The 13,890-nt window shown below is 43.4% G+C and overlaps 1 protein-coding gene across 3 annotated transcripts in view; it reads right to left on the reverse strand.

Annotated features, from left to right (window-relative positions):
- TMTC2 (transmembrane O-mannosyltransferase targeting cadherins 2) overlaps positions 1-13,890 on the reverse strand; it is a 268,691-nt gene that overhangs the window by 223,307 nt on the left and 31,494 nt on the right. The window contains exon 1 of one of the 3 annotated variants that reach the window (XM_086887824.1): positions 8,800-9,129. The exons of 1 other annotated variant lie outside the window; for it this stretch is intronic. In XM_086887824.1, the coding sequence (XP_086743950.1) occupies positions 8,800-8,882 (83 nt within the window). In that variant the 5' untranslated portion in view covers positions 8,883-9,129. Of the gene's footprint in view, positions 1-8,799; positions 9,130-13,890 lie in introns of those variants that run through there. One more of the 3 variants, XM_086887826.1, reaches the window with a different exon arrangement.

Here is a 13,890-nt window from a genome sequence, read left to right on the forward strand (position 1 = left end):
TTTCAATGCAAAGTGCCTACTAAGAGCCTGTCTGGTGTATAGGCATTAATATAGTAAAGAACTTCAACTCGATGACTCACAAGCTCACTTACAGCAGGTTGAACCCTAAGCATGATACAAAACACCTCTGGGAAACACCCTGAGGTAAAATGCAGGCACAGGAATTACCACAACATTCATGGTTCCAAAACCAGCCACACACTGAATATTTACAATTTAAATGACAATGGGACAGACCTCCACTGCCTACCTTCTAGAAGCAACCTCAACACACCCAATTTTTTCTACACACAAGCTGATTTCCTCCTGAAGTCATTCATCTCCTGTTTGAATCTGGAAGAAGACATACCAAGGGACTCTTTGATAAAAGCAAACAGTTTCATGCTGGTTGGCTGTTTTTCAAGGCTTGGTTTTAACCATGATATTCCACAATAAAGGCCTTAGCAGACCCCTATCTACAGACATATTTTTATTTTCCTTAATTCTTAAATATCCTTATAATTAACAACATCCAGTGACTCAGGAGTTTTTCCTCCTCCCTGCTAAGTAATTATGTCACCTTAAAACTGCTCCAAACATCAACTTTAGGAAACTATTTTCAGTGGAATTGTATTTCTTAATGCTTTATTCATACACTGGAACTCCATGCTGGCTCTTTTAGTACCAAAGTAAATAAACATTACCAACTTCAATAGTTGCTGAGAAAACATAAAAGCTATTTTAAAAAGCATCAACTGAGAAATATTCCTGCACAGAAATTGCAAGAATGGAGGCTGGATGCTGCAAAGGCACTCCTGACGCATCATGACACTGGAAGCCCACACACTTAGCCAGGCACCACCTCCTAAATAAAAGTACCTGATTCACAGAGAGCCATACAACTTTGAACTACATTCCCTTGTATCTGAGGGACAGAAAAACCTTAGACAAGCAGTTAACTGAAGTTACACTTAGAGCAGGCAGCTAAGCAATTGGAAACACTATGTACAAAAATGAAATGTGATCTCCAAGCTGGGGCTGTAGATAAGCACTTGTGGTGTATCTTTTAGTTAGGTATTTGAAAGTGTTCAGAGACTGGTTTCCCACCTAAGCACTGGGGACGGGTCATTCTAGCACAATGATGTGGAAGGCACACACTGGAGTCTGGTTCCTGGGCGCAGCTTCCAATTATTAATTGCTATATGTAAAAAGCCACAGAGGTGAGAACACTGGACAGAGATCTAGGAAGGGCATTGGCTGCTGTTGAGTGGGTTTGTTTCCATGACAATTTTGGTCACTAAACAGTGACCCTGTTTCAAGAGTTCAAATCCTTTTTTAGGATTTAAGTACGCAAATTACCAAGCTGCATGAAAATAGCATCCAGGCACTGGCAGGGACTTCACAGCAACAGTTCTGCTACCAATTACTGCGTTGTTCCCCTGAACGCGAATTGGACTAACCGAATAAAACATGTAGGAGCTAAAAATCTTACAATCCTCTCATTAGCAAAATAGCCTAGAGTAACACTAAATTCAGAAACACCCATCCTGCACACAGGATGCTAAATTCAGAAAAACCTGCCCTCCCTTGAAACCCAGGTCAGAGGTCAGGGCAGGGCTTTTGGGGTCTAGTGACAAGCTGGTGAATAATAAGGGATTCCACAGACCAGTCCAGTCATCTAGAAACAATGGTTTGTACCATCATATAGAAAATCCACGTTCAATAATCTGTCAGTCTCTGGCTTCCCAGGCCAGCTGGGACTGGGAATGCTGCTGAGGCCAATGTGCTTAAATCCTGGAGAGAAGGAAATGATCTGAGGCAGTCAACAGTGACCCCCATGAATATATTAAGGAGCCTTTGTAGCAGACTAATAGCAAACCTGTCCAGCTCTCTGCTGGAAGAAAGATGCCATAAAAGGCACGGTCTCAAATTTTAGCATACAACAGAATTCTGCTATTTAATATAATGGTAGTATATACACCCACAGATTACACTGATTCTTAACAGTTTTTGAAGCATCAATATGTGCCACTTGAATAAACCACTGGACAAAAAAAAAAATAATAAGATATAAAAGACAAAAAAATCTTATGCTGAAACCATAATACTTCCAATAAAACAAGAAGTAATTAAATAGATGAAGAAGTAATGGAAATAAGGGACATGAAGATAGTAAACAAGTACTATTTACCTCCAACTGAAACCTGCCACTATTCTTGAAAAATTTCCTCATGAAGCCACTAGGACAATGAAGGCTAACAGTAATTCACAGTGTCCTAGGGAACACAAGGATTAGTATTCAAGGAAGCCACTTTTACTTTTTCTCCCTCTCAAAGCTTAACGAGGCCAGGAATGGCCAGTGAAGCATCACCGATGAACCTTCCCCAGTTACAGAGGCAGGGTCACAAAATCTTATCAGCTTCAAACAGTTTGATTTATCAATTTTCTTTTTCCTTGAAGTAAAACAGAGATTGATAGATTACTTGATCCTTGGCTGCTGCCCCAATGATCCAGCTTGTTCTTTTGTTTCACAATCAGCTGTCATACACAAACAGCAGCAACCCAGTGCTAGCCTGAAGCACCATGTGAAGACAGAGCCAAGTGCATATCACTGCCTTTGGAGATGTCTGTCATAAGCCATTCACAGGTCCACAAAATATTTCAGCTGTCCTGAAGTAACAAACTGAGCAGTAGTGTTGACATGTTAAGTAATATTTAGGATGACATTCCAAAGAAACACTTTCCTCTGACTCTTCGAGTTTCATTCACCTTCAGGCTAGCTTTTGGGGGAAATGGGAAAATGGTTTAGTATGGAGCTCTGCAGAGGGTGAAACTGGGAAACAAATTGCAAAATTTATACCCTCCTACTAGGGAGGGACTGCCTGCACAAAAAAACATCACATCTTAAGTCTGGATGACCATCCTGAGACAGGATAAGAACCTGATCTAGTAGACGTGAAATGAAATCCTACTGCCATCCTGACTTAAACAACCTGCCCACAGAGCAAGCTCCCACTCTAAAGGATTATAAAGGAGAATTCATATGATCAGTCATCTCACGTGGGAAAGCAGAAGGAGTCAAAGGTTGCAAAGCCCTAAGGCAAACAACAGACTTACACAATCAAGAGACAAAAATTCCAAAATTTATTTTAAAACTTTCAGCAGAAGGTTCAGATCTCCAGATTAAATGCTTCCTCCTTTCAAACAACCATTTCAGACAAAAATTTGGGTTAAAAGAACAGAAAAGGAAATGGGCATTTTAAAAAGGTTTCTTTTCCAAAAAACAGTTATCCCAAAACCTGAGTACAGCCTATAAAATATTTAGACATAATTTTTTTTTAAAATCTAATGTAAAACACTGGCCCAAAGAACAGACTCACCTTTACATTAGAAACAATAACACTAAGCATCTCTGCCTTCAGATTTAGTCTGTTTCTTCAGCTTTGTTTTTGGAGCAATTCTCACCACAGGTTGCCAGCAGTCTTGCATCAGTTTCAGCATCAAATATTCAAATATAAAGAAACTCCATAAACAAACAGCAGAGTCTGATTCAGTCAACTTCACAAAAACAAAAAAAAAAAAAAAAAAAAAACAAAACAAAAAAACTCACAGCAAACAACAAGGGAAGGGCAAACTTCCAGATGAGGGAAGCAAAGGAGCTCTAATTCATCACTCTTGCAGCTATCAGATGGTTAACAAATTGAGATGAGATACTTCTGAGCCTTTCAGCAACTTTCGCTCTGGCAAACTTAAAGGATTCAGAAGTGCAGCTGGAATACATATGGGAGATGTTGGAGAAAGTTGATCATTCAAATTTGTAACTCCATTGTGTGCTGGAAGAACTTCCTGCAGATGAGGCGCATCCCGTCAGTGACTCAGAGAGACTCTCTGTCTGCTAACAGGCATGAATTTATTCTCTGAACCAGCTACCAGAAGTGACATGCTTTATGTTAGTGTTACATATGCAACAAGAATCTTAAAATAAAGCCAGTGGGGACATAATTTCTTTTTTGCTTTCTAAAATCCCTATATTACAGCATCTCAAATGGAAAAAGAAAACCAACAAACAAAACAAACCACCCACAAATATCTTGATGAAACTACAATTTCATATTTGGATCAAAGTGTTTCATTCAACATATTTTTTTATGCAGAAACCATTTTTAAATCAAAAGCCAAATACATATTTAGGTTATGTTCAGCATTTAAAAAAGAACTGGTATTAACAGAATATTATTGTGCCAGGTTCATCCCATTAGAAAATCAGTTACCGGTTCACTTGGTTAATACTCAGCTACAACACAAACTCAACTATAAACCTTTACTACACAGCCTAACTTACTTAAGCATCTTCTCCAAGTTACCCTTACTCCTTTATGAATATGTAAAACCTCCTGTTTCGTATAAAAATTATCTTTATGGTGGTTTGAAATTAGCATGCAGAAGGTGGAACAGAGGGGACAAAGGGAAAACACTATAGAGAAAGCACACAAGTCCCTGTTTCCCCATCACCAACCTCACTGCTGGAATTCAGAAGATTTACCTATCAACTGGAGCTACTAAAAGCTACTGGAGAGGTGTACTTGGAGCTGAAAAATTGAGAAGACAACAAAAAGGGGCCATAGAAATCACAAACGTAAATTAATAATCAAATATACGCACACAACAAGGAGACAGATGGCAAGTAATTTTCCCCAGTGCACTTACACTTGTTCTTCTAGTGCACGTATTTGGGTCACTTGCTAGATTAAATCTCATGTGGCAGACCCAACAGAAGTACTGTCAAATGTGTATGGGCTCGGCCTCTTTTAAAATGATGCAAGTCTGACACTACAGGGTGAAAACATTTAACAGGATTTTTTCAGTGCAGTCTGGAATGTTGCCCAGGGACTTCGAAACAGGGCTGATGGATATTTCTACCATCAGCAAGGCTGCCCCATTCAGGCCTGCTAAATAAAATGCAGCATAACCTAGAGAAAGTTGGTCTGTCCTACCAAATTTCATGGAAGAAATACAGACGAATCTGTATACATTTTCCAGAACACCAATTTTGACAACGTGTCACTGAGACAATACATCACTCAAGGTAAAAGCTTCCTACCATACTGTCCCTAAATTATGCCTTTCATCTGAGATTTAGAAGAAAGGACCACCTCAATAGATGAGTTGCTTTTGTGCTGTTCACTGTAGCAATGCATGACCTTGGATAGGCAGAGCACTAAATCTTCCCCACCCCAGCTACAAACTGACAGCCACCTGTCTTAGTCAGCACAGGTCACATGAAGGATGACAGCATCAGTGTAAGGCGCCTGCAGGTCAAATTGCCAGGTGGGCAGGCAAAAATAGTCATGCCTATGTGTAAGCCTAATTGCAGCAATGGGTCTCCCTCCTGTAATACTGTTAGATACTAGCATGAAACACTAACTGTGTGTGCAGAGATTAGTCCCCCCTTAATCTGGCAAGAAGCTGGACATAACACAGTGCAACGAGCAAGATCTTAAACACATCTGCGGGAATGGAAATTGCATTTCTTTCTACCCTGTTACCAGTTTCAAGATGATTTTGCTTAACAATAAATCAACCTTTATTAACAAGCAGTGTGAGCTACTGTGGCATTAAATATTTTTCCCCCTCTATCTTCATTCATCTCTTGTTTTGGGTTACTACATGCCACATTCAGTTTCAAATAAATACGTTAGAAGAGGCAGAAAATACATCTATTTGCTCCTAGCTGAACAAGAAGGTTTTGAGCTGGGGAGGTCAAACTCTCAGTAATAATCTCCACACATAAGTAGGAAATATCACAGCTGTCTGTAAGAATTACAGTGGCAGGGACAAGGGTGGCAAAAGCATGTGTTTTCTAGGTCTACATCTACAGAACAAAAAAAAAAATAAATCCAACAACACTGGCTCTTGTGTTTAGAAACTGACAAGTGACACTGTCATTCAAAGTAATCAATAAATGAACTGCTCAAAATACCAGGATTGCATTGATGATGTGGAATATATCTGCTTAGCCTGAAAGAAACTAGTTTAGGCAGACTAATGACAAAAAGAACATGTACATTTCCTCAGGCTTAAAATTCATGCTATTTCAGCTAAAGTGGGTGAAGGGTGGGGAACTAAATATTGAATCCTTTGATACAGAGTCAAAGCCCAGACTACAAGCAAGTTTGTTATATCACTGTCCATACAGTCTTTAGTTTGGTGCCTTGCTGCTGCTAAAATATTACATCTTACCATTGGAAAATTGATTTTGCTATAAGAAGTTTTATGGTACCACTTAATCTTGCCCAACCTACATAAAAAAAAAAATACAGAAAGCAATTACAGACACCCTTTATGTGTTAAGTTTGATCGCTATATTAAAAAGAGAACAGTGTGATGTAATTTCAATATAATAGCAAAGGAAGCAGAAAAAAAAAAAAACAACATGGCAATATGCTGCCCTCCTGAAACAAGACATTGCTTAATTTAAGCTGGTTCCCAGCTTAAATGCACAATCTTGGTTCAGTTCAAGTTAGTAGCATGATCCATCTCATACATGGAGGGCTGTGTCCTGCAGCTCCAGCATCGACCTCCTTTTGTACTGTTACATTTCAAGCTGGCTCCTGCGGGGCAGCAAGACTCAGTGATTACAGCTGAAAGAATACTTTGGGTCTGAGAGCCTGCCTCTTTGAATAGATAACCCTTTCAAGCTCAACAGTTACTAGCACGAAACAGCCCTTTCTGCCTTGTCCCTTCGGGTGTTGCAATTGAAAAACATCCTAATTAGATGACCCTGCATACAGATATGCCATTAACTCACTTTCAGAACACTCTAGCCAATGCCTAAATCTTAGCTACAATGATGAGAAGTACTTTATTTAGTTAGGAGGTAAACACACGAACAAAGCAGTCTTTTACAACACCTTTTAAACAATGTGGTATTACTACTAGCAAAACCAGAGTGTGATTATTTTTTCCACACTTTCAGAGATGACACTCAAATACTAGTTTTTTTCTAACTGCATTAAAACACACTCAGGCAAGATCAAGAGTAACTCTGACCTCCACATCAACAGCATCAGAAAGTACTTCATACTGCTTTCCATGCCTAGTCCATTTGAACTGGCCTGCAGGACAGGCTTTTAAGCTTGTGCTTAAACAAGACAGTTTTGCCCAAACATTGCAATATATGCTATGTAGGGTTATGTAAATATTCCACAATTCCTGCAGTTCTTAACTATAATAAGTGGGTTTAAAATAGCATCACTGTATCAAAATATTCACTACTTCCTATTGATCCAACTCAAACCTGACATTTCAGGGCAACAGCAGACTTTTTTATTGTTTATGAATGAAGCTTCAAAACTCTAAAATAGGTTTAAGAAAAATCACTGTAGGAAACTGGAAGACTCACAGAAACCTAAAACCACTTAATTGCTCGCAAGGCTTCAAGTACATGTAAATGACCTGGAGGGCTGAAGCCTGAATTGCCACATTCTGCAGCCAACTGTTCCTAGCCAGAGACCCATACCAGGACTAACACTTGGCATTTGCTTCCAGTATAATAGGTTTAATAGTAGCAAGCCTTGAAAACAGGGGGGAGTATTCTGGAAGCGGTGACAGATCTTAAACACGGCAGGTGCACTGTAATACTGCTTAAGGGAGAAAAATTCCAAGTTTAGTAACTAATTACTGCAGGACAGGCAGGTTATTTTCCAAGGCAAATGCCTAATCAAACACACATCTGACCCTTTCGCATCCCATCAAACACACATCTGACCCTTTCGCATCCCATCAGCGCCCCGGGAAGTTCAACTCATCCAGCAAACGTCCTCCTGATCAGGCACATCCCTCATCCCACTTCGCCGTGCTTCCTCCCGTTTCTCCTCTCGCACCAAAGCCTCCAAGGCACCAACCCTGCCTGACAGCCGCTCAGGGAGTTCGCTGGCACCGCGAACCCGAGTCGCGCCGTAAGACCCTCCGCTCACACACGCTCCCAGGGGCACTCCTCGCTCCGTCCCGCCCCGGCAGCCCCGCACGCGTGCCCAGCTGCCGGCTCCCGCAGCATTCCAGCCGCGCCGCCGGGCCGGGCCGGGCCGGGCCCGCCGGAGCCCCCCACCCACACAGCCCCGGGGCAGACGGCCTCTGGCAACACAGGAGAGAGGCTGATGAAACGCTGTCAAAGTCAATCCCGGCTCACTTTTTGGATGGCTTAATTCCAATGGAGCATGAATCACCCCAGGACGGTTAATAAGTTTAGCCAGGCGTGCTGTTCTCCCTAATAATACATTATAATTATGCATCTGTTTTATATGCCATCAGATTAAGCCACCGGAAAAGGCACAAATCGGAATTTCCCCCGACTAAGAGCAGCAGCTTTCCGCAGCTCCGGCGGGCAGGTACGGCCAGGAGACGAGCAGGTGGGCAGCCCAAACCAGCCCAGCGTCGCTCTCGGCCGGCGGGGCTCCGCTCCCCGCGGCCGCCCAGCGCAGCCCGGCAGCGACGGCAACTTCCCGAGGGCGCTCGGTCCCGGCGGAGCGGGGGGACGGGACGGGAGGCGGCCGGACACCCGCTGACACCGCGCACGAGGGACCAGCCCAGGACACGCCAACTTGGAACGGCGGGTCCCCCTCCCGCTGCGTGGACCTGGAGAGAACCGAGTCCGATCTGTCAGAGCCCCGGGAGCGAAGGGTGCCGCCGCGGCCACCCGGAGCTCCGCAGCCACCGGGACGCTCCGGCGCCGCCCCGGGCACCAGGAGTGGGGCTGCCGAAGCTCCGCTCCCGACAGGTGAGCAATCCCCGCCCGCTCAGCCCCGCCGCTGCCCGCCCTACCTGTCATCGTAGCAGAAGTCGGCGCTCAGGGTGTTGAGGTACAGGGCGAGCCCCAGGGCGCTGCTCAACAACTCCGCGATCATCTCTCCGCCTGCCACCGCCGCTGCCGCTCTCGCACCGGGGCAGCCCCCTGCCCTGCCCGACCTCCCGCGCCAGCCCCGCCGCGCCTGCCCCTCGTGCTCCCCGGCACCGCGGGACGCCGCTCCGCGCTCCGCCGGCGGCCACAGCCTGACGGCGTCCCCCGCTCCGCCGCTCCTACCCCATGGCAGCGGAGCGATCGGCGGCGAGAGCAGAGCTGGGCTCAGCGGAGCGGGGTGCAGCGGCGCAGGGCTCAGCAGAGCGGGGCGCGCCTCCGACTCCCGCCTTCCTCCCGCGGTGCCCCGGCGCTACCGCAGCTCCGTTCCCGGCCCGCGCCCCCCTCACTGCCGAGCCGGGCGCTGCCGCCGAGGCTCTGGGAGCGCCCGCGTGGGGCGCCCCGGGCTCCCACCGCGCCTGCGCGCGGGCCCGCCCCGCGCCGCCCCTCCGCGCCCGCCCCGCGCCCCGCCCCGCCCCGCGCGCCGGCGGCTGAGGCGGCCCCGCGCCCGTTCCGGCACCGGCGGCACGGGCTGGGCCGTGGGTTCACGGTGTCCCGCTGCCAGCTGGGCACAGCCACGGCTTGTCTTCCTTCCCATTTTCTCCTTTTCCCATTTTTCTATTCCATTATCTTTTCTCTTCGGCTTCTCCCTTTCTTTTCCCTTTTTCTCTGTTCCTCTTTCCTTCCTTTTCCCGTCTTTATTTTCCTTGTTTTCCTGTTCCCCTTTTTCCCCCCTTTTTTTAAATTTTTATTCAGCCCTGCTGAATAGGTCCGATCAGTAGGATAGAGAAGGGCCGTACCTCTATTGGAGATGGGATGCCAGGGGGCTCCACACTTTGCCCACAGCCTGCTGTTTCCCTCTATCAGTGTGAACATCCATAGGGAGCTCTTAGCTTTGCTTACAGTTAAGCAAAATTACTGAAACTTGGCAGAGAGGGTCGGAAACAAACACACCCCAAGGCAAGGAGTGCTGCAAGCTGGTGCTCCCTCAGGACAGCCCCACAACTGCTGCCCACCAGAGGAGAGGAGGGGTGGGTGTAGCCAGAGGTGTGCACTTTGAGTAGAACAGGTAAATAGACTGGAAAGCAAAGACAGCTGTGGAAAATAAGGCACTGAAACCATCCTCCAAAATTTATGGGATATAGAGGCATAAAGTTATGGAAAGGATTTGGGTCCATCAAGCTGATTATTTCTTTTTTATAGATAGTTTTTTAAAACGTTGCCTCCTTTCCCTGCTAGCCAGCCCTTTTATGTAACTGTTTCCTCATGATTTCCATCAAGTGGCACATCATGCTGTCCCAGAAGAATGGGAGACTGTTCATCAAGCTGTGTCTAATAAATTGGGGAGCTTTTAACAAGTTTTCTTTCTCTCCTATGTGATTTTTTTAATGCTGTTCTTTGCAACCTCGAAATACACGAAGTGCATTAAGACCTCTTTTCAAGCAATATTTTAAGTGCTCCTGAGAAGTTTGCCCTGAGAGTCGCAAACATCTCAGCTGCTTCTATTTAGATTCAGGGAGTGTGTTATCACCAGCAGTGGCAGTAATTGCAGACGTGGGGGGAGGGTGGCATTTTTTTCAGAATATTAAAGCTTTGATGGGCCTTATTGAACCCATTAGCAGATTACATTGATCTGGCATTAAACTTTTCAGCCTGAAGCACTGAACATAGTAACCTAGGTTTTAAAGAGTTGGTATTTTTTGTCAGAAGACCTATGATCCCTCCTTTCAAACATGAATTCTCAATATGCTTCTGGACCTACTGCCAAGATCCCAGTCATCACAACTTAGTCTTTCTTGCTGCAGTGGAATTGCTGAATTCACGCACTAGGTTTGTACAGCTCCTTCTTTGGAACATCCTAATAAACTCTGCATAAAAAGCAGTATAATTGCTGCTGAGTCATAGTGGCAGAAGCTTCTTGTTATCCATCAAAACCATACGTATTTCTTCTTCAAAGAGGTAGGACTACTGATTGGGGTAGATGAAGTCTGGCAGAAAAGCTTTAGAAACAAAATAGATCCTTCACGAAAAAGAAGTTTAACAAAGCCAGGCACTGTCTAATAAAAGCAAATGTCAAGAATGGGTGGGATGAAGTGTGTAGACTGTGTAGAGAGTACCTGTTCCCCAGGACATCCCAAGTGCTCCAGGGTGACTGGAACCAGCCTGTCCAAGTAGATTTAGCTGCACTACAAGAATCCACAAAGTCTGTGTCTTGCGGAGACATTTCTCCGCATAAACAAAGGACAAGTTTCCTCCCAATGGCAAGAGCTGTCTCCAGTGGAGATAACTTGCTTTGTAGAAAGATATAGATGGCAACGTGTGCATGCACCACCCCACCTGTCAGCTCTGGGCCACAAGCTGGGCCATGCCAGGGACAGCAGTCAGAAGGAGCCAGTGCAGAAAACTGGAGACAAATTTAACATAAAAATTATTGACCCTGTTAAACAACACCACAAAAGAAAACAAGAGAGGGTAGAAATCAAATCATATTAAAAGAATTCCTTTTCTTCTTAAAGTTAGTTAAAAGTATTAGATGCATATAGTTATGAACACTATATTTTACAGTATCATTGAGAGATATCAGACAACATTCTGACTCATAGCAGATTTACAATGTGATGTACAGGAACCACAAGGTGTCAGAAGAGCTAATTTGGAAGTTCAGATCTGTCACTAAGCAGACATTTCAAAAACTGTCTTCACCTCCAGAAAGTCACAGGCTGTGATGCCAGGGAAGAGAGAGGAGGTGTAGGGCTGTAATGACACATAATAATAACAACAGTAATTGTAAAGATAACTGGAGTTGCATAGTCTAACAGCTCATCTACTGTGTAGAGCTTAGTAGATAAATTCACTTTGTTTTGCTTTATTATAAATACAACATTCAAAATTATCTGTTTTAATACCAGCTGGGAATTTTTTTCATTAAAGACATTATGGACTCTGAGTCACTGTGTTAAAAGATATTCCACCTAAATGGTGCCTGAAAGATTAAGTTGTGGCACAGCATGTAGAAATACATGTCTGTCACAGTGACAGATTTGGTTAACCGGTCACTGGCTATGAGACCTTAAATGTCAGGGTAATGAATGTGGTACAGATCCCTCAACAGATTAGATTAGACACTTCTATACACTGGGTTCATTTGATGGAGCTTGTAAAAAATATTTGTGCCAGCTTCCTTAAAGCATCTGAGAAGAGAAAGGCTAATCCCTGGAAAACTGCTGGGGTTTTGATTAGAATAAGGTAACTGGATATTAAATGTTACTATAGGAATAATTAAGTGGGATTTTAAATTTTTTTTGACAGTTCTTATGCTCAGATACCATCAAAGAAATGTCATAACATACTGTGCCTAATTTTGAACAATCCAAATGACACCCGAAGATGGTGAACCTCAGAAATGTAAACTTTGGTGCATTTTGAAACACCCATGCAGTCAAGAATAAACTGGTGTTATCTAAGGAAGGAAAAAGTGATTTTACTTGATCAAAAGTGGAGAAAGAGGAGTAGGGGAGAATGCTCTAGCCAAGTGCTGCTTTCACAATTACTGACTGATCCATAGAGGTAAAGCTGTTGGATTCTGTGGACTTGGATCCAAGCTGTTGTTTTCCTTTCATGCTAACAAGATCATGTTAATCTTCAAAGACACCAGTATTTCTGCTTTCTCTAAGAAATTGCTTGCTCTTTTTTTTTTTTTTAGTGTTATGATAATAATAATATCAGCAATGACAAAGTAAAAATTAGTTGCAACTCAAAAACTGTAAAATTTCATTGAAATCTTTATGAAATATGACCATAAAAAGTAAAAAGATGCAGGAAAAACAAGCACACACAGGACTTCCATCAGTACTTGGAAGAGATTTTAATTGAACACATTTCCTAAGGATGAACATTTCTGGGAGGCACCAGTTCCTACTTTAGATCAGTCAGTGGAGCTAGAGTATTGCTGCAGAGCTAGAGAGAGGGGGGGGGGAGAGAAAAGGAGAGAGGGAGAGAGAAAACCAATGCGTTTTAAACTTGACCTAATCTAATTATGCAGATTCTCTCTACAGAGAAAAAAAGATAATTCAAGGGAAGTTTCTTGTATGCACAACACATGCAGGAGCATTTGTGTGACTCATAGGTGAGTTACATATCTCAGTACCAGAGAAAAAGGTAAATTTTAGTTTCTTCTGAATTTTCAGGATTATTTTCTTAATATTACTCCATTCTAGACTAATCCTAATCTGCTTTGCATATTTATCTCCCACGTTCTTTGAGATAGCTCAGAGAGAGATCAAAGAGAGTTTTTAATCCTTCTTGTTCAGAGTAAGTTGACAGTATAAACTTACTAAATGCAGATATGTCTGTTTGTCATCTCCCAGAACATGATCCTCTTACTGGTTTTCTCATGCTTTATAAAAATAGCAGTATGCTAGTTTTGGGTTTTGGTTTTTGGAGACTTTTTTGTTTGGTTTGGTTAGGTTGGGCTTTTTTGCAGGTTTGTTTTTTGGTTTATTTTTTCAAAATTGCTCAAAGAAATACAGATTCTTAAAACATGGACATGGCTCTGGAAGTAAATTAGAATTAACCTCATTTTACATAGGTGGAAATTGAGGCAACTGGCATTTGTGTCAGTTTATCCAAATCATATGAGAATTCTACAGCAGAAGAGGAATCTATCCAAGGTCTCATCTATGAGTCCAAGTCATTCATTTGCTTTCATCATGAGATCACCCTTCCATTCACAGTAATTGATATTTCCTTAGACAAAACACAATGGAATTATCTCAGGGATTAATTTGGCCTAGGACACTAATTCTGAGAAAAGTCCTACTTGACAGATGGATGCCTGTAATGCCTGCAGTGTAACCAAGAGGTCTGCGGTGCTCAGCTAGGATTTTGTGCAGGTGGAGGATAGGGAGTATGAGTTGTGTATCATATCCTGCCTCTCATCATTTCTTGGCAGCTGCATTGCCCAGTAGATGGAAAAGTTTCATCAGCGGCTGAAAATCTGTTCCTTGTCATCTTCCTTC

Source organism: Cyanistes caeruleus, chromosome 4 (assembly GCF_971803275.1).
Source record: "Cyanistes caeruleus chromosome 4, bCyaCae1.hap1.1, whole genome shotgun sequence".
NCBI classification, from domain to species: Eukaryota; Metazoa; Chordata; class Aves; order Passeriformes; family Paridae; genus Cyanistes; species Cyanistes caeruleus.